At 46.1% G+C, this 21265-nt stretch overlaps 1 protein-coding gene across 1 annotated transcript in view; it reads right to left on the reverse strand.

The window, feature by feature from the left end:
* Positions 1–1032: 1032 nt before the first annotated feature.
* The window catches only part of Ndrg3 (NDRG family member 3), a 62259-nt gene continuing 42026 nt past the window's right edge, over positions 1033–21265 (reverse strand). Inside the window, 13 exon segments of the mRNA XM_032904614.1 lie at positions 1033–2564; positions 3665–3703; positions 4945–4996; positions 5108–5143; positions 8421–8468; positions 10685–10716; positions 10719–10735; positions 10820–10885; positions 11831–11934; positions 13852–13908; positions 17243–17329; positions 17587–17647; positions 20162–20224. Coding sequence (XP_032760505.1) covers positions 2383–2564; positions 3665–3703; positions 4945–4996; positions 5108–5143; positions 8421–8468; positions 10685–10716; positions 10719–10735; positions 10820–10885; positions 11831–11934; positions 13852–13908; positions 17243–17329; positions 17587–17647; positions 20162–20224 — 844 coding nt within the window. The 3' untranslated portion in view covers positions 1033–2382.

Here is a 21265-nt window from a genome sequence, read left to right on the forward strand (position 1 = left end):
GCAGAAACTGCCCAGTACCCAGGCTGCTTTGCTTCTCTCGAATCCCATCCTCACTGCGATGACCTCATGCGGAGGACGAGCTGCTGCCTGCTGCTCAGGCACCAGGTTAGACCGTGCGGAGCTGGGAGGGCCATCTTGTCTATTGTGATTTTGTGGGCTTTTTTGTTTTGTTCTAGAGCTTGGAACTGACCCAAAGGGCCCACTCATATCTGGTCCTAGCTGTACATACTCCTTTTGGAACTGAGAATCTCCTCCTGTGAGAGCAACTGTAGATGAAGCAGCTGGCCGTGTCTTTGGAGGATAATCCAGAGTTCTCTCTTCAGTCATGCTAGAAGACTGTGGTCCAGGGCCAACAGTCTGCTCTGTATGGCAAGTGGGTGGTCAGAAGGGGCCAGCAGGTATGCGAAGGCTAGACGGAAGAACGCACGTCTCCAGGAGGCAGTCGGATGGGGAGAGCAGACTGTGTTTCCATGAAATCTTAGAAACCTGTTATAGGTGCCAGATCCCCTCCTGAGTCCCTCATTCCTGAGATAAGCAAAGCCTACTTCCATTCTCAGAGTGACTGTTCTTTCTACCGTATATGATGAGACGGTGATCTCCTAAAACCATTCTTAGAGGACATAGTATACAGCAGCTTCTGGAGAATTACAGTCTGCTATCTTAAGAGCAACTCAGGAAAGTGGTTGCAAATGATTACATGACAAGTGAACCAGGAATTCCAGAGATGGTGGGACATAAGAAATGGACAAGCTTCCTTGGGATCTAGCAACTTCTCTTTAAAAACAGCACTGTCAGGCTTCTTGGGAGTTTTGAAAGGAGTAGGACATGTCACATAGATGGGAATTCAGCAGGTCTCCCCTTAACTGGCTGTAAGATCTAAAACACATTATTTATTCTAACGTGTCCGTTTCTCCCTCTTGCAAGAGTCACTGGGATACATAATCACAGGTAAGAAAATGGTAAAGGAACTGGTAAAGGAAACCCCCCCAAAGCCCCGGAGAGCCGCTTTAGAGAAATGACACCACAGCCAGGTAACAATGAGACATATACAGCTTTATTTAACCTGTAAAAAGTCACACTCTGCAGAGTGACACCTTTCTTATCTCAGCAGAAAGCAAGGAGTGTGTGAAAAACCTTTTCCTCAGATTGGGAACCGTATGACCCTGGCTGGGCTCACATCTGGATCCTTCCAGAGTCCTTGTGTGTGGCAGCTTCTTCCCAGAGGGTCTCCCTGGCTGGTGTGACCCCTCACCAACAACAGACAGGGGCAAAATATTTCTACCTGGACAAGGCTGCCCTGAGATTGTCCCTTTCCCTCCTATAAAGGGACATTACATGCTTAAGACCTTCCCAGAAAAGTCACCTTCAAGGTGACTTGGCTTTCATCATGTCTGCTGACACTTAGGCTCCACTTATTTACCATGACGGTGTGTGCTAATGGTCCTTCCTCTTCCCTAATAAAACCCTCACCATCGATGGCATTGTCAAATATCACTCCGTTCTCTGGGACCGAGGGATGGAGAACCGCTCTCCCTCAGACCAGGAGGCACTTCCTGCAGATGCGTGGGTGTTAAGTGGACTCAGATGCTACAGGAACAGCACTTTCTCTCTGTAGAGCGAAGCCTGGTGCTTTGCTTTCCATCTTTCTCGGCTAAGCGAGAGCCACTTCTCTGGAGAAAACTCCACGGTGTACCAGACATCACTCACAGACTTCTAATCCCTCCCTCTGACTTACACGATGACAGGTATGAATCCACGTGGACAGGGGAGGTGACTGCCACCCTGCCTGCCTATCTGTGTAATAGTTACCCCACCAGTGGCCCACACAGTAACTATAGCCTCACATATTCCTCAGACCTGCTCTCTCCTGAAATCACTCTACAAATATTGTTAGTTGTCCAAGTGGAACCAAAATCCAATCTTGTGGCCTATCCCACCCAGATATCCACTCTGCATATTTCCCTTAAAAATGCCACTGAGAATTCAAAAAAGTCCCTTTGCAGAAGCACTACAAGAAAGCATGTCTAAAATCACAGAACTATGCACACACAGACACAGACACGCGTGCTCGCACACACATGGAGTTGGGAATTAAAGAGTCTCGTCAGATACATATTTGAGGGAGCGCAGGGAAAGGCTGGCAAGAGAAGATATGGAGATCGGATCAGATCAAGGTGTTGGAATGTTACAGTAATGGCATGGGTGTGGTTCTCGGTACATACAAAAGGGCAGAGAGAATGATAATCCAGCCCATAGAGAGAGATGCTGTGGCCATGCATGAGTGAAAGAAAGTGGAGGCCAGCTGACGGAATGAAATGTTCTATTATGGAGTGGTCATTTCAAGGAGGAGGGACTTGCATGGTCCAGGGGAGGAGCATCTGCTTAGCAAGACACTTCCATGGTCTGGTGTCTGTCCAGGACATCAGGGGACTCACAGGATTCTTGAGTTCCATCTGACTGATTGCTGGTCACAGACCTGCTGAAGGGACTTTCTCCAGAGCCAATGCTACTTGAGGTGGAGTGGGTTCGTGATCGGGCGAGCCGGGTCATGCTGGCAGATGGTACTGTAACAAAGAACCAAGAGGTCAGGGGCAGGAGCCTGGGGGAGCCCAGATGCTCTACAAGTTTCAGCAAAGACTTTACCTTTCCCAGCCCACCTAAGACGGTGCCCAGGGGACATGAGAGATCCCCATTTTGCATTATTTGCTTAGGTGAGTGACTGTACGCAAGGCTGCTCTGATCCTCTGCGTCTGGATTCTCCTCAGATTTTCCTTCAGAGTAGGATGGGAAAGCCTACAGAGTAAAGCCTCTTAGCTGTGCCCCCGCCATTCAAACAGTGATTAGGAAGGTGGCTTTGGGAACAGATAGTGGTCCGCAAAACCTGCAGTGCATGCAAGACTAAACCAAAGAAAGAACAACAAACCACACAAGTAGGAAGGTATTTCACAAACACAGTGCAAGCCCGATACAACGAGACTACCATCCGTGTCCACAGGCTACCGCTGCCCTCTGGGAAGGAGACACGGATGGGTGGAGGGGAGAGAAGGTGTTTTGGAGCGGATCTCTACACAGGATGAGGTACAGGTTGTTGGGTCCAGGGATTGAGATGGGAGGGACTCTGGGGGTGTTTAATTTAGACTTTTTTGCTACTGTTTCCACTTTGACTGTAAGATCCTCTCAGCATGAGCATGGCCTGCACAGGGCCTTACCTGAAATGACTCACTGCCTAGTATTTTGGACCATTTGTCATCTCCCTGCTGTCTTTCCATCACAGGGATCAGAGGACACCAGGTCTGTGGTGGTCTCTGCTCACAGATGCTATTCTACCTAGCGTCAAGGATGCAGGCCCTTTTGACTCCTGCCTAGGGCTCATGTCAAGGACTAGCAAACAGGTGGTGGTGGTGGTGGTGAAGAAGCGGCCCTCCCTGCTGAGCTTTCGCTGAGGCTGTCACCCTGGCTGAAGGTGCAAGGCTACTTGGGCAGTTCAACGGAATGCTCTTTCTTACAGGGACCAGGCCTGCTCTGTAGGGTAAACTCCTAGAACACTCTGAGCCCTGTTCTATCGGGCTCTCACTGTACAGGGAAGCCGCGGACATGCTGCAGGCAGCCAATGCAGCAGGAAGAGCATAGTTGGGAGGCGGGCAGGGCCAGCACAAGAAGGTACCTGACTCGCTGCTGAGGTGACTGAGCTGCACATACGGGACTGGAAGCAGGATGGACACAGGAAAAGGCAGGTTAGTGACCCACAAGGGCTAAGTGACAACCTTGGCTGCCTAGATGCTGCTGACAGGGTATTCGGTCAGGGATGAACATTTCTTTCAAGGTCCCAGAGAAGAGCCTGATGCAAGCACTTTAATGCCACTGCTCAAAACGGACCAGAGAACCTAGTCCACCCATGCTCTACAGGTTACCCTACCCTGGGTTAGGACCCAGCTGTATCATCGGGTATTTTTGGGAAAGGGTAAGAACAGGCAAGGAGGGACTCTTCCTCCTGATGAGCCAGAGGGCTGTGCGTGGGCTCGGTTGGTAGCAGCTCACAGACGGGGACAACACAGCCACTCTAGACAAGACACACATGGTCTTCCTGTCAGGTACAGTTCTGAACCCAGGGCCCAGTTCTGAGGAAGCTCATCAATGGTCACCACCCAATGGACAAAGACAGAAATACTGCCTGCTAGGTAGTGTTCTGTACTGGGGTTAAAGGTATTTATCTATTTCCCACTCGAGAAGTGTAAATTTCTGTGACAAATGAGAAAGCTCAGGGGTCTGAGAGGTAATAGGCCAACACAGTAGCACATGACATAAACACACAGGTGGACATACACTGCCAGCTTGTCTCGTGGCAGGACAGATTTTACTAATGACACTGTTCTTTTCTCCTGGAGTTTCTGCTTTGTTTCTGTGGGCCAGGAGTGCATCGGCTGAGCTCAGATGCATCGCATGCTCTGATTCCTGGCTAAGGCAGTCACAGCGTCAGTGGGAAAGCCTGGAGACAGACTCTGAAGGGTCAGCCCTGGCTGTGCTGTTTACTGCCTGCCCTGGGAGGCATGCTGAACACTGTTGAGCCTCAGCGTGCTCATGTTACTTCTTAAAGGCAAGCATGGTAGCACATGCCTTTAATCCCCGCACTCAGGAGCTAGAGGCAGGTGGATCTGAGTTCGAGGCCAGCCTGGTCCATGGGGTGAGAGCTTCAGGACAGCCAGGGCTACACCCTCTCTCAAAGAACACGAGAAAAGAAAATGAACAACATCAGTCTTAGTGGAGGACGTTTAGCCATCAGCCTCACTAAACACACGCACAGACGGATGACGGCTCTGTACTCTTCTGTTCTCTACCTCAGGGCTGACTAGCACATGGGACATGCTCTGCGAACTGTGACTCTAGATGGTAAACTTATCCTATTACCTATACATTTATAATAAATCAAAAACAGACACTACTCACTGTAGCCCATTCCCTGCAAAAAGTACTTGAAGGCCTCGGTGAGCTTCCCAGGCTGTGGGGACAAACAAAAGACGGCAATAATTTTTGTGTAGGTAGAGAGGTAGCAGTGTGTGTGTGTGTGTGCGTGTGTGTAACTGTATAATTATTACGAACACTTCCTTACCTGAACTACTTGGGGCAGTCCTCCACAGTCTGCCATCTAGAAGAGGAAGAACACCGAGGTCAGTGGAGGGGAGTGGCCTCGCCATCCTACGTCAGAAGGGCAGGATTAGGTGCTTAAGGGCATCACCTTTGGATCACGTCAGTGCACGCTCTGCCTTGATGCTGGCAATGCCTGTGGGCAAAACCCTGAGAGAGACACTCAGGCTGCCCGTCCACAGGATGCTAAGGCCTGGCTTTCAGACCTCTTGTCTGACAGTGTTGCCAGCTACACCTTTCACCCTGGCTCTGCCTGTACCCGAAGAAGCTAAGCGCTCAGTCCTTTCCTTTTGCCTGAGTACCTGGGCACAGGCATATGTCACCATGTCTGCTTTCTAGTCCCCTTCATCTCTTATTGCTCTGACTCTATGACAAAGGGTATGATGCCCTCAGGAAGGGAGAGCTGTCCAGTCCCTCCCCAGTCCCCAGATGGATCCTAGGGCTGCTCTTCTCTTTTGAAGGGTTTTTTCCATTGGGCGGTCTTAGAGCTTTGCGAGTGTGTACTGGAATCCCATTAAATCCTGACTGTTGGATACATCTCGGAGATTCTGACTGAATAGGTGTGCAGTGAGGCCAGAGAACTAGCATTTCTAACTCTGTGACAGAGATGAAGCATCTATGAAGCATCTGCCAGTCTGTACTTGACACTTTCCAGTGCGTGTCGGCCAGAAAGAAACCAACATCCTCCTTCCAGATGATATAACCTGACCTCAGAGAGGGGCTATTCCGATGACTTGCCACGATTACAGGGATATGAACGGTATGGTGAGATGGCTCAGTAGTTAGAGCTCATGCTGTTCTTCCAGCAGACCCAGGTTTGATCCCTAGCACCCATATGGCAGTGACACACCCTGAAATTCCAGATCTAGGGGATCTGACACCTGCTACTGACCTGCTTGGACATCACCAGTCCAGTCAAGCACATGGTGTACACACACACACACACACACACACACACACACACACACACACACACACACACACACACACACAATGCAGGCAAAATGCTTATATACATAAAATAATTATTTAAAGATATATATATATGTGTGTGTGTGTGTGTGTGTGTGTGTGTGTGTGTCCTTGTTTCATTGATGCAATTAAAATCTTATTTAAATGGGAGCCATTAAGACAAAAGAATGTCACAAATGGCATTAGAATTTGAGCTTAAGAAGGAACAATTTGAAAAAAACAAGCCTGAGAAAAAAACCACTTAACCTGAAAAATATAAAATGGGACAAACTAGTGTGGCCTGGGACTTTTGCAAAGTTTAGAAACTAAAAACTGGTTAGAAGTAAGACACTGTTGCACGTGCCTCTAATGGGACCCCTTCGACATCTGGAGCAAGGCCAGTTCAAGTAACATAGTGAGTTCTAGGCAAACCATGACCATATAAAGAGCTACTGTCTCTTTAAAAGAAGAAGAGGAGGAGAAGGAGGAAGAGGAAGACCCTACCCTGCCTAGGGAAGCTAAAGGCAGTGGAGGGCTGGTAAAGAAGTCATCATGTTCAGTGGTGTGGCACTTACACAAGTGTCAGTGGACGGCTCCACACCACACCCATGAGGATCCCCTTCAAGAGTAGCGTGCACTCACCGGTGAGCCTTGTCTCCAGCCCCCTATTTGTTTTTGTTACATTTTAAAAGTTGCAATTATTTATTTTGTGTGCGTGTATGCACATCATACCTGGCGTGTGTGTGTGTGTGTGTGTGTGTGTGTGTGTGTGTGTGTGTGTGTGTTCAAGATGATAACTGGTGGGAGTCAATCCTCTCCACCTCAACTCGGGTAGTCAGGCTTGGCAGTGAGCGCCTTTATTTGCTGAGCCATCTAGCTGGTCCAGTGTTTAGTGAGACAGGGTCTCATGTAGCCTGAACTTGCCATGCAACTGAGAATGAACTTCAACTCCTGATTTTTTACCTCCCAAGTCTTTTTTTTTTTTTTTTTTGGTACCACCAAATTTGTAAAAATCAAATTTGAAGCCATAATTTTTTTATCCATATTTTAGAGAAGCCCATCAATCGTCTGTGAGCTCAGCAGACACTAAGCCTCTGCGTGTTCTGAGAGCTAATGTTGCTGCTGGTATCAGGGCTTCCCTTTGACACACACTTGAGAGAGAAAGGGAAGAAGGCAGGAGCCGAGTGGACGGAGACGGCAGTGGCAGCAGACCAGCAGGCCAGCTCCCCAACACATGAGCAGAGCTTGTCTGGGGGACACTTACGGTACCCCTGAAATCTAGAAATGTATCACAAACATAAAGTGGCCTAAGAGGAAAAAACTGTATCCTTTATCACTAAGATATGCTTAGAAGTTTCCTTAAAACTACAACAGGGGCCAGGCATGGTGGAGCACATCTTTAATCCTAGCACAGGAAAAGGAGAGGCAGGCAGATCTTTCTGTGAGTTTGGGGCCAGCCTGGTCTACAGAATGAGTTCTAAGACAGCCAAGGCTATTATACAGAAATACCCTATCTTGAAACACAAAACAAAGGATTGGGATATAAAGCATTCTCAGTATTATTTTATTTCTTGTAATTTTGTATGTTAATTCTTTTAGTAGAATGGGAAAATGTTTATAACACAAAGTGGAGGAAAACAGGGTTATAGTTATCTTCTAGTCTTTATTTGCCTGTTTGTTTTGTGGGCCAGAATAGTCTGGAACTTACTATGCAGCTCAGGCTGGCTTCAAACAGAGCAATCCTCAGCCTCCTGAGAGTTGGAGTTTTAAGTACAGGCCACCATCCAGCCTTTTATTTCTTCAGACAGTGTCTCTCTTTGTAGCTCAGGCTAGTCTCACTCTCACTAAAGATCCACTTGTGCCTCCTGAGTGCTGGGGTTAAAGGAAGGTGCCACCATGCCAGACCTCTAGCTCCTCTGATATTATAATTTAAAAACATAGAAAAAGACGCTGACACTTCACTACGTACTTCTTTTTCAGTGGTAAGGTATCAGCAATTGGGAAAATATATTCTCTAGGCTGTGAGATGGCTCAGAGATCAAAGGGCTTGCAGCTGAGTCTGACGCCCTGAGTGCCCTCCCACATGACAGAGGGAGAGAAGGAAGTTGTCCTAAGTACCATGTGTGCCTAGGCATGTGTTGTCCCCCACCCATAAATACATAAATGCAATTAGTGTGCTTTCTTCTTATTCATCCAGACAGACAGACAGACAGAGAACACTAACAGTCATGAGTGAGGAGAAGAGAATTGTACAGTGCTACTTAAAACACAGAGCTGGAATGTATCTCAGTTGTAGTAATGGTTGGCTGTGAGAGAAAACACACTACCTTTAGCAAAGTTGTATTTATAGGGTCGAGGCGAGAATTACATTCAACCTGAAAAACAAAACAATTTATAAACTGCTAGAATTACCACATTAGTGATCTTACAACAAGATAGATTAGGTCGTGTGTCATGCCTGCTTGGCTAATGGCTCAGTGGTCATCTAAACAAATCTGTCATTTTCTTTTCTGATATTTTCAGTCTTTAATGAACAGCATGGTGACTGTAAAGTCCATAAGACAAGTAGGCAGGTACCTCCCTTCTCAGAGACGTGAACAGGCCTGTGGCCCCACCCTGCTGGGATCTCCATGCCTTCCCAGCACGACTGGACTACCCACCCGCCGGGCCTAAGCACTGTGTCCCCCTCCCTGCTCAGCCCCTCCTGCCTGAAGTGGACGGCTGCCCCGCCCCAGCCTCTGATCCTTCTGACTCAAGGTCTTCAACTCTCCAGTGTGAAGTGAGTTCTTTGTGGCTGTTTCATTGTGACAATCATCAAAATCAGGGATGACAGCCTGGCTCATCTCCTTGTTGGGGATCTTGGACCCTTATATCTATGAAAGTGTCCTCAAAGAAAATGTTTGGAAAGATTATCTCTGAGAAGGTGCCTTATCACTGAGTCATATACCTCTGGCTCTAAAAGGTCAATATTTTAATCAAATATTTTTTTAATCAAACAATTTTAATCAAATTTAATCACTTAACCAAACAACTTTTCCTTATCACATAGAAGCTGTGATAAGAGCATAGAATCAGGAGCGGGTATGACTATACATACCACAAAGGGAAATGAAGTAAGTTCAAACCTTTCCTGCCGTGTGGAACAAACACATAGAAGACCAAGTAGGGTTTTCAGAGACAGATAAGAGGAGGTGGGTGTCTGGGGACATGCAGAGGTAGAGAAAGGAGGGCTGTGCAGGGCACACGTGTCACTGTGGTGGCCAAGTGTACAGACGATGCACACAGAGGCAGACTCCGAGAGGCCTGGAGCTGACTGAGCTGACAGGGTCAGAGTGCTTTAGCAGAGCGGTGGGAATGTGCAGTACTCAAGAGGCAGTGAGCCATCGGGGAGTGGATCAAGTTACCTAGGCAAGAATCAGCAATCCAGGTGAACTTGGGATCTTGGGATTGCTGAAGGGCAGGTTTACAAAACTCCTCTAAAATCAGGAGATGGTCTAGAAGCCAAGCTCGAGTCAGAGGTTCAATCTGCTCTATGTGAAGGACAGTGCAGTAAACAAATGCATCCTTTTTGTACAGAAAACACAACGACTCTACAGGTAGAATTTTAAAATGGATATCCAGTCACAGTGCTCAGAGTGTAGTAGATAAGCTATAAATATTTCCTAAGAAGCCAGTGTCTGTTTCTGTGTAATGAGCCATGCTTTCCAGTCTCACCACTTTATAGTTCACATAACGTACTATGTCCCCATGTTGAGCTCACCACAGTCACTGAGGCTGTGTGTGCTTTCTGGCGGGGTTGGAGACACGCTAACGCTCTACCTCCATCACTGGTCTCTGACATGTCTTTGCATTTCCTAAATCCCCGAACAGAGATAGCATCTGCTACTCCTCAGCACTGAATAGGGGATGCTCAAAGTGATGCTGAATTAGTGAGCACAACCAGGGGTCAATAGCACTTGGGGTTTCTCCCTGATATCCTGGGCTAACTCTAAAGTGGCAACCATCAGAGGAATAAGGGGCTCTGGCAAGAGAGTTGGGTCTGTGATTAGAGAAGTGTTTTCTCTGTATTTCAGATGAGGTCCCACCTCTCTAAAAATAGGAATGATGAAGTAAAATGAAAAGGCCGGGGTTGGGGATTTGGCTCAGTGGTAGAGCACTTGCCTAGCAAGCGCAAGGCCCTGGGTTTGGTCCCCAGCTCCGAAAAAAAAAAAAAAAAAAGAAAAGGCCTTATTTATTTGGACAAACTATACCTTAAAAAATCATGGATCGTGCTATTTAAGTCAACACAAGGGAAAGGCTATTGCCTCAGCAGCTCTGCACCTACTGGATTTGTGGTGGTAACTTCCCAAGTGGAAGGCTGGTGTAAAAATCTGACAATAATTGACAGAGTGGGCAGTGGCACACAGAGCCATTAAGGACCACACTGATCAATCAATCGATGAGGCCTGGTGACACCTCTGAGGAACCCGGTAGATGTGGTTGGACAGCGAGACCTGGTGTGGTCCTGTTTCTGTGGGGTCAGCAGGGAGCCTGCCACACACGCTGGACGACTACACTTCCATCCCTGTCTCCTCACATCAGCACCACTTACCACAGCCTCCACAGCAGGTGAGTTGTCCCCACCACCAGTAGAGTAGAACACCCAGGAACAGGGGCAAGAAGAGGGCCCAGTCAGCCAGGAAGGACAAACACTGCTGCACATGGATCAGTCGGGACAGGCACTTACTTTAATGTTTTCAATCTGTTATCGTTTTGGCCCAGAATAGGTCTTTCGATCTCCAGGTCTCTGCGCCTAGACAGACAAAGCACAATCAGCATCACTTACAGGAAAGCCATGGCCCTTCCCGTGTCTCCTGGACATGGAATCCAGAGTATGACGGTTGGGTAACACTGTCTTTTCCTCACACCCGAGGACAGGAGGGCTCTGAGCTGTCCCCTGAGCGGCTGCTTCCATGGTAGCATGCATGCCATAGAACAGGGCTTTGTGGGATGCTGAAAAGGGGGAGAACTTCAAAACTCAAGCAGCTGCACCACTGAAACCCTCAAGGCTGACTGAATTTTCCAAGCAGTCTGTAGAAATGAGCACATTCCCTTGAAGGGGGAATGGTGTGCTTTTCCGTGGGAAGAGAGATTTACTTATAGGAAAGCTCTGCAGACCAGATTTAAATCCTGGCATTGCGCCCTACTGGCCATGTATCTCTGCAAGCATACAGCTGACTCATGCAGCCTTCCCCACCACGTTCCTCCTTTGGATAAACTATTCCTAGGGTAAGAATCAGTGCTCTCTCCTCAGCCTACCCTTGGACAGGGACAGATGACAGTAAATTTTGAAATAATCAAGGGAGAAGGAACTGCTACTCTGCCTGCTTCAAGATGCAGTAGCAGCAAACAGCACTAAAATCAAGCCCCACTGTTCTCTCCATGTCTTCCTACATGTGCTTGGCTTTCCCCTGGACCCCAATATTACTGGACTTTTTTTGAATACATGCTAACTTGGGCTTTTTTCCCCTTAAGACAACCTAGAAACTGTTTCTGTTTTTAGAACTCACAGTGTACTTCTTTAAAACTCTTTTAAAAATCTTTCTTACAGCCCTTGCATCCTAGAATGGTCAGACATCATGGGCAATCCATATACACCAATGGCGCTAGGTTAAGTCTCCTCTCTGCTTCCTCGACTGTCAAGCAGATTTCAGAGCTGCACTGCACAGTTAACTGAAGGGACGGGGGACAACTGTACCCATTATAGGAACCCAGGAAGAGCTGGAGATTTTCTTGATTGATATCTTGAGCAATGTGCAGTCTGTATGTTTGAATGAGGTCCAAATTGGCCTGCAACTCCTCCTAGAACAAGTGGAAGAAAACACCAGTGAACTGAATTGCAGAACAATTCCTCTTATTTGGTTTGTATTTTCAGAGCCACTAGGGAACTTGGGGTGGTGCTCAGAGTTACTAAGGCACCAATCCACTGAATGGCTAACATCAACAACACTGATGGGCCTCGCCATAGTTTATATTCTATATTCTGTGTCAAAGCAGGACACCAGCTAGTAAATGGAATGGCATATACCAAAGATAGCTATACAGAACAAAAAATGCCAGGTCCTTATAGTATATACTATGATTTTACTTATTTTAAATTAAAAAAAAATAGGCAAAAGTAAAGAAGTGAGGTCATAGAACAGTGAGTATTTTGTTTAAGGGGATTAATGAAGAGGAAGAAGACAAGAGAACCGTTTTGTTCTCTTTGTATGGAGATATTCTATACAAAAATATATATGGATATTAACAATTCATAGGATGAAGGCAAGAGACAGGTAATTATAATGTGTGCATAATAGTATGTGTGAGTTACGTCCTCTTTGTCAAGAAAATGATATGGATGGACATCACCCAGCCACAAAGAACCAGATTAAAATCCCAGCACTTGGGAAGCTAAAGGAAGAGCATCCAAGCTTGAGGCTAATCCTGGGATAGACACTGTCAAAGGCAAGAGAGTGGGGAATCAGAAGACCTACAGAGATTGCCTGTAAGAAACAGGAACTGGAGGCTGGAGAGATGGCTCAGTGGCTAAGAGCACTGACTGCTCTTCCAAAGGACCTGAGTTCAATTCCCAGCAACCACATGGTGGCTCACAACCATCTGTAATGGGATCCGATGCCTTCTTCTGGTCTGTCCAAAGACAGTGACAGTGTACTCACATACATGGAATAAATAAATAAATCTTAAAAAAAAAAAAAAAGAAATAGGAACTGTGCTACAGATATTCTGTAAAAAGCCTGAATAAGCTCCTTCTTCTAAAATGAGAGTAAGTGTGTGTCATTGGTAAAAATATAGTGAAATAAAAGAAAATAACGAAAGAAAGAATATGACTTTGGAACTAGATCTTGGTTCAAATGTCAGCTCCATTACTTTCTATGTGGATGGTGGTGGTAGCACATTGCACTGTGTTTTAGGCTTTTGGTTTCCCTCTCAATATTAAGCCACGGGGCTGGAGAGATTGCTAAATGGTTAAGAGCACTGACTATTCTTTCAGAGGATCCAGGCTTATACCATATACACCAGATAAAATAAAAACTACTCAGCACACACATAATCAGTCGGTGGTAACTACCTGATCTGTGCCAACCGTCCATCCTCCTTTACGCATATTTAGAATTAAGGATGCAGACTCCCTGAGCAGCCTCTGCTCCTCCCTGTAACTGCCCCTCCACACTGCAGCCCTCACAGCTCCCCACCTCATCACTCAGTGTCTCTGTCACTCACTTTCCCTTAGAAAACAGGACTGGAGGCAAATCCCCCACCGACAACCATCCCAGGACAGCAGCCATCCTGCTGGAGAAGCCAGCGTCCATCAGCTCATGGTTGGATAAGGTCAACCTAAGCTCTTTCCACAATGGCTCTTCGCTTGCTTCCTCTGGAATTTCCATTCCTGTGAAACCTCTCCCGAGCCTCCTGGTGGCTCTAAAGCTGTCTGGTGAGGCACCGGTGTTGTCAAACATTCACAGATGGCGTTCTGCTCACGGGGGACAGGTGGGGGGAGGCTGTTTTCTGTCGCTCTCTGAGTGCCAAGATCCGTGAGGCTGAGAGAACCCTCTCCAGTGGGCCTGGCCTTTGCAGACCCACATGCCCTTCAGACCGACTGGGCCATGCTGTGTGCCAGGATCCAGACATTGCAAGGTTTCTCTTTCTTCCCTGATGCACAGTAAGGCTTTTCGTGCGAGCCAACGAACCCAGCTCTTCTGGTGCATGGGTGCTTACCTGCCCGAAGTGATGAGCCAAAATTATGTCCACGACGTTGGTGGTCAAGCCGGAGAGCTAAAAGATAGAAACCGTGATAAGGGAGTGAGCACGTGTGAGCATCTCACAGGCTGCCCACTAAAGGAAGGTGTACTTTTTTTGTACATACATTATTTCTCAATAAACAGAAACCACAGGGCATGATGGCAAACAACTGTAATACCAGTTACTAGGATTTGACAGGCTAAGGTGGGAGGACCATAGTTTGAGGTTGGTCTGGATGTACAGGAAGTTACTGGTCAGCATAGGCTACATAGAGAGACCATTTTTCAAACCAAACAAAGCCTACAACTCAGTGTCATACATTTGTGCGGTACAGTATTTTCGAACATAGCAAGTCTGAAAGGTTAAATTTCCGTTCTATGGTGGAATGGCATACTTTGAAATAGGGGTATTATGGCAGCGTATTCTGTAGTCACACCTACAGACCCTCCATTCAGAAGGCCAGGGTAGAAGGATTACTTTACTCCAGCCCAAGCCTGGTGACCTTGGGAGACCTTATCTCCAAAAGAAAAAAATAAAGAGGAAAATAAAAGGAAGTGAGAGAAGAAGATGGAGAGGGAGAAAGAAGGTTGAAGGAAAGTGCTAGCAAATATGTTAGGCAGCCCTTTGAAATGTGCAGTCGGGGACTGTGGCCTCTGCTGCCTCCTTCCTGCCCCCATTCCTGCATTTACACTGGGTTGATGGCAGGTAGAGATGACTTACAGCCCTGCCCAAGACATCCAAGAAACAAAAAATAAGATTCCTTCCAGTTTTAGCTATCTTTATTTCAGGGAGTGGGAGGAAAAGCTATATTTACAGAATGTTCTCACATTTGAACATTTTTCTCCCAATTCTTCCCATTTGAAAATGATGCATCTCGGTCTAATAAATGCAGCAATCTGTGTAAATCTGGAGACAGGCTATTTTCAGAAAAAAATGTCAGCTCAACTCATCTTGCCAACTCCCCTTTAAGCTGCTGCCTGGGTTCTGGATGGAATTCCCACGGAGGACTTGGAGGAGTTGGAGCTGGGGATGCAGGGAAGGAAGCGAGGGAGAGCCATGACATGAGTGAAAGGTTAGGGAAGAAAGATGGCCTGAGATCACCCGTGGGCTGCCAGTGAGCCCCAGGCTACAAATGAGAGAGGAGCATGGGTAATGACCCGGCTCACTTCATGAGCTGCACTGTCCATAATTAATGCTCAGAGACCCAAAGTGCTCCATGAATGTCATCAGGCTGCTGCATGTCTAAGTGTGGGGGTCAGGATATCCTCATACTAGACAGGCATTTTACACAGGGCAGGCTGGGGAGGATTCCACAGCCCCTGGCAACAGTGTCCTTAGTTCACTCCATTGAAAGCCAGGAAAGGCAATATTCCCCAAAATGTACATGCATGTGGGGAGGGACAGACAGACTGTTCAGAATCTGGTCTGCTGGTAGGCAGAAAATATATGCAGGATTTCATCTACCTGGAATTGGATAAGTAGACTAGGCTACCTTGTCTCAGCCTCCAGACACTGGGGTTAAAGGCAGATGCCACCATGCCCTGCCCTGGGTAGGTCGGTAGGTCGGTCGGTCGGTCGGTCTGTCTGTCTGTCTGTCTCTTTTTCTTGGTTTTTCGAGACAGGTTTTCTTGGCTGTTGTGGAACTCACTTTGTAGACCAGGCTGGTCTACATAGAGATCCTTCTGTCTCTGCTTCCCAGAGTGCTGAGGTTAAAGTTGTGGCTACCAAGCATGCCTGGACAAGTCTGTCCTTATGCCAGTCTCACCTCAGACTCTACCCTCACCTCACATCTGGCCTAAGGAAGGTAATTCTTTGATCATACACTGTTCTACTCTTAGTATCAAGCTTTGTACCCTCTACTATTGGTACACAGACTGTGTCTATCTTTCTGTCTTACAATGTTTACAAATGTCCTGGCCTGGTGAGTCCTAGCTATGTGACCTTAGATAATGTGTTGATTTATTTGATATCCTGAGCAGAGCAGTTTAAACATAAAAATAAGTTGTTAAGAACAGTGACTGCTATACGGTAAGCATTAAATACGTGTTCATTTCTTTAAAGATTATTAACCCTCTGCTTAAATCTACATCACTACACAGTTCTCAGATACAGAACTGCTGGATGTCATGGGTTTGAGTGTCAATTAAAGTCCTGATACATGTGATAAGCAGGATCATAGTGTTCTGGGGAAACTTCTTTCAGTGGCAAATTACAAAGACACTTATGGTAATTACAAAGTATTTAAAAGCAGGAATTTAAAAATGAAATTATTACATTAGTCATGTTTTAGCAGGCTTAAGTCCTTTTTCTCTTACGGAAAACATCATCGCTTTAGGTCAACACAAATAGATCTGTATGAGATCATGAATAGCACTGCACTTCAGTAAGAAAGCAGACTGCTTCGAGTGGACCCGACCACAGCGGGTATTGTTTCCCAAGACCTCTCTTTGGCTCTGGTTCAGCATGGAGATTTTATATGTGATAGGTCATTAGCATATTTATTTTGTTTCCTATCTGGTGGCACATATTTTAAAGACCAAATTCCCTCATTTTCCATATGGTAAACATTAATAATTAAAATGACTAGTGGAACAGTAGAAAGGAGCTGCTTCAATGTTTACAAAAGATATTGAGTCATCCAGTCATTTTATTTAGTAAGCAACTAAAAGTGCAAGCCAAACGAAGAGAGATATCTAAACTACAAGAATTTAGCAAGAGACTCATTTCTGAAATATTTTTATGTTGAACGAGGAACTCTATCAGAAGGGCAGAAGATATTAAAAGAAACTTTGCAAGAATATTCCAAAAAAAAAAAAAGGCAGTGATATCCCTGCCTCTTAGGAGATGCAAGTTCTAAGCTCTAACTGCTAAAAGGATGGTAGGGCTGAGGGGCAGCATGGCAGTGCTGTGCTTGTCGAGCATGTGGGGAGCTCTAGGCCCGCTCTCTCTACCCCAAAGAAGAAAAACACACAGTGACAGGAAATCCTTTGTTGCTGTTGCACTGATAAGGGGAAGAAGACTGTAATCTAAAATACCAATTACAGGAAGCTTTAGACAGACCAGGCCTGTCTGTTCGTAATAGAAGTTAGAATAAGGTGATAACAGGCAAGGAGCATCAGGCAGGAAAAGGCAGACCATTCTGCGTACCAGCTGAGTGGTGATTATATGTGTAAATATTTGTAAGTTGCATATATAAAACCTTTTGAGTGGGGTTGTGGTTAAAGCTAGATGTTAGGGATGCTTGCATAACAAGTTCAGTTCACAACACTCAACAAAACAAAACATCTCATTTTGCCCTTAAACCCTATAAAGGTAATTTTCTAAGAGACCAGAGAATGAGCAGACAACTCCACCCCTTAGTACTTACTTTGGAAGCTGCCCAGTCAATCCAGCCTTTAGCACACGGGTCAATGTTAATGAGCACAAGACCTTCTACCAGTTCTGGATGATTGAGCTGAGAGAGATAGAAAAAGACAACTGTGTGAGACTCCCGCTCCCACTTCTGCAGGAGAGGTGCTATGGAGCATTTACAGACAATGCCTCCTGAAACCTGACTAGCACCTGGAAACCAGTCTCTCCAAAGGGATGAAGTCACCTCCCCTTGAATGGGTGCTCAGGGAAGACAGGATTTTTGTTGCTACAGCAGATGGGGAGCTGCTGCAGTTGTCCAACTCATAGGGGATTGCTTATGGGCAAGTACTTTGTACTCACTGCAAATCTGCTGAGGATGTAGGCTCCTGCTCCAACTCCAATGCCAATGATGCTCTTCATACTGTGAACAGATAAACAATTGAGAGTGCTAACTACCTATGGAAAGAATGCATGTGGGTGTGTCACAACCTTTAGTGCCTTACCTATGGGAACAGGGAAAACACCATCCACTTTCAAATGTGCTTTTATAGTTAAGTTCCATGCCAACCAGAGCTACAAGAGAGACTGTCTCAAAAAAAAAGTATGCATATGTGTGTGTATACATATACATGTATGCATACATATATGTATTTGTGTGCATACACATGTGTGTACATAGTTTTTTGAGACGGTCTGTTCTTAGACATATATACACATTTATATATCTACACATATATCTATACATATGTATGTATATACATACGTACATAAACACACACCCCCCTCAAACTTGGGAATCATTTTTGCTACTACCTCAAAATTCATCAGAAATATTTTCATTATAACCTACTTTACATTTGTATACTTTTACCTTTTTTTTTTTTTTTTTTTTTTTTTTTTTTGGAGCTGGGGACCCAACCCAGGGCCTTGTGCTTGCATAGGCAAGCGCTCTACCACTGAGCTAAATCCCCAACCCCCTTTTTACCTTTTTAAATAAACAAACTTTCTTTTTTTCATTTTTTTTTTCTTTTTTTTTTTTTTTTTTTGAGTTGGGGACCGAACCAGGGCCTTGCGCACAGGCAAGTTCTACCACTGAGCCAAATCCCCAACCCCTTTTTTCATTTTTTAATTGGACATTTTTCTTTATCTACATTTCAAATGTTATCTCCTTCACAGTTTCCCTCCAGAAACCCCCATCCCATCCCTCCACCCCCTGCCTCCATGAGGTGTTCCTCCCCCACCCACTCCCTCCTGCCTACCTGCCCCGGCATTCCTCTACACTGGAGCATCAAGCCTTCATAGGACCAAGGGCCTCTCCTCCCACTGATGCCCGATGAGGCCATCCTCTGCTACATATGCGGCTGAAGCCATGGATGTCTCCATGTGTACTCTTTGGTTGGTGGTTTAGTCTCTGGGAGCTCTGGGGGCTCTGGTTGGTTGATATTGTTGTTCTTCCTATGGGGTTGCAAACCCCCTCAGCTACCTCAGTCCTTTCTCTAACGCCTCCATTGTGGACCCTGTTCTCAGTTCAGTGGTTGGCTGCAAGCACCCACCTCTATATGTCAGACTCTGGCAGAGCCTCTCAGGAGACAACTGTATCAGGCAGGCTCCTGTCAGCATGCACCCCTCATCATCCTTAATAGTGACTGGGTTTGGTGACTGCCTGTGGGATGGACCCCCATGTGTGACAGTCTTGATTTTACTTGAATTTATGTTTACAGTATGTGGCCATGTACAGGTTGAGTGCCAGGCGCCTGTGGAGTTCAAAAGGGCATGTGGATCCCCTGAGGCTGAGCTACAGGCAGGTGTTAGTAGAAGCTGGGACCCAAACTCAGGTTCTCTGTAGAAGCGGGAACCTCAATGGCTGAGCCCTGTCTCCCACCCTTAAAATGTATTTTAATCCATCTCCTTTTTTCTTTTCTTTTTTTCGGAGCTGAGGACCGAACTCAGGGCCTTGCACTTTGCTAGGCAAGTGCTCTACCACTGAGCTAAATCCCCAACCCCTTAATCCATCTCTTAACAGAACCAAGTATCGAGCTATCCTCATTTTTTTTCCTGAAAGAGTATGGTCATTTAACTGTGTCCATGTGTTTAGCTTTTACTTCTCTACAAACGACTATAGCAGGAATAATTCTTTTTCAGATATAGTTTTACTGAGTTACATTTTATATACTTATAGTAATCATTTTAAAAATCTAACTTGTGCTTCAGTCCAGGATTAAAATACTTCAGTGTCGGGGTTGGGGATTTAGCTCAGTGGTAGAGTGCTTGCCTAGGAAGCGCAAGGCCCTGGGTTCGGTACCCAGCTCCGGAAAAAAAAAAAAGAAAAAGAAAAAAGAAAAAATACTTCAGTGTCTTTCCTTTATGCCAGCAAAGGCACTGCCAATGTTTATCTGACCCTTCAGACGTAAGGAGTCTGGTCTGTGTTTCTCTGATGCTACAATATGCCTACCTGACCTGATAATTGGTCTTTCCTTCTGCCCTGGCGCTCTGTCTTAGCCTATACAGCACCCAGCAGGAAAGACATTCCCTAGCTAGCCTCATTTATCTATCATTAAATACAGATAAACGTTCTTTTATCTATCATAATATCAGACTTCTGTATGCTGATGTTGCTTAATGCCAAGAAGCAACCTCAGGGAGCTAAGTGCTCTCTGGCTGAGAGACAGACATACCGCAGGAACACTTTGCTTACGGCATTTTATTGTGATTGATCATCAACTACACCATCTCCAAATTTAACACAATGACCATAGACTCTTCTGTTTTTCACATCACTAGAGTTAGGGACAATAAAGAATACAGAGCCAAAAACAATAAGGTGGCAGAGCTGGGCGCAGATCTCAGTGGGAGAGCACCTGTTTATCTGAGGGAAAGCCTGCTCTCAATTGTAGCAATGACAGGAAGACAGTGGAAGACTGCAGAAGACACTCACCTCAGGTGTGTAAGAACGGGAGGCAGCATCTCAGCCAGCTCATCCATGGTGGGGTACTGATACCTGAAACCAGAGTAACCACTCCTGAATTAGAAAGCACCACAGTTCCTAGACACTAGGAGACCTTGACCACTCCAGGAGTCTTAGAGAAACACAGGATTTATTTTAATTAATTAATTAATTTTATCAAAGGCTCGAAGGAGGTGTTGTGGTGCCTAGAAGTAAGTTTGGCAGGCGCCATGATCCTCCATGACTGCCACATAAGGAAGAAATAAAAGGCCACCCTCCTTGTACCAGAGCAGGCTACAGGAAAAGAACTGGTTACAGGGCCCACTATGTGCTATTTCCACAGCCTTAACATGCACTCCCAGGCTCAGGAATGCCCAGCAACAGGTCTGCCAGTCATATTTAGGCAGTTACCTTAGCAGGAAACAACGCTCTCCTGGGCCTGTGCATCATTATAAACTCAGGATCCTCAGAATAGACGCTCATTTATTTCACTTAGGCTAATGCATTCACTTTATGAACTACTTACTAATAATATGAACTGACTCTGAAATGGCCAGGCAAGCCCAGAGCTGACCCAGAGGAGGGAGAGTAAGGAGGAAGTCACAGATGACAGAATCAGAAAGGGACAGGACACTTTAAAATGAGACTGTGTGTGTGTGTGTGTGTGTGTGTGTAACAGTCTCCCATGTTTGGTGGCCTCTGCCCCACAAGCCCAGGGCCATCTGCTGCACTGGAAGGAGTGGAGTGTCTCACACCATTGTGCACAAGTTGAGAACAATCCTGACAGACAGCACCTGGACAAATGACAACTGTATCTGAGACACAAGAGCGTGGACAGTCGGCTAGGACTCTGTGTGACAGGACATCTTAGGCTGAATCCTTGCACACTGATGAAGAATCGCACAGGCCTGTTGGGCCGAGAGAGCCAACACACACAGAGCATTAAACAATGTCTGGCAGAGCCTGGGTCCCGTGCAGGGGCAGACTCTCCCCTGTCAGGAATGCTTACTCTACAGAAGTCACTGGCAAATGCAGCATGAGGGGGAAGGGCTCCCTCCTACCCCAAAAGCTCTCATTGGCGCCCTGTCCAGGGGG

The sequence above is a fragment of the Rattus rattus genome, chromosome 5 (assembly GCF_011064425.1).
Source record: "Rattus rattus isolate New Zealand chromosome 5, Rrattus_CSIRO_v1, whole genome shotgun sequence".
NCBI lineage: Eukaryota > Metazoa > Chordata > Mammalia > Rodentia > Muridae > Rattus > Rattus rattus.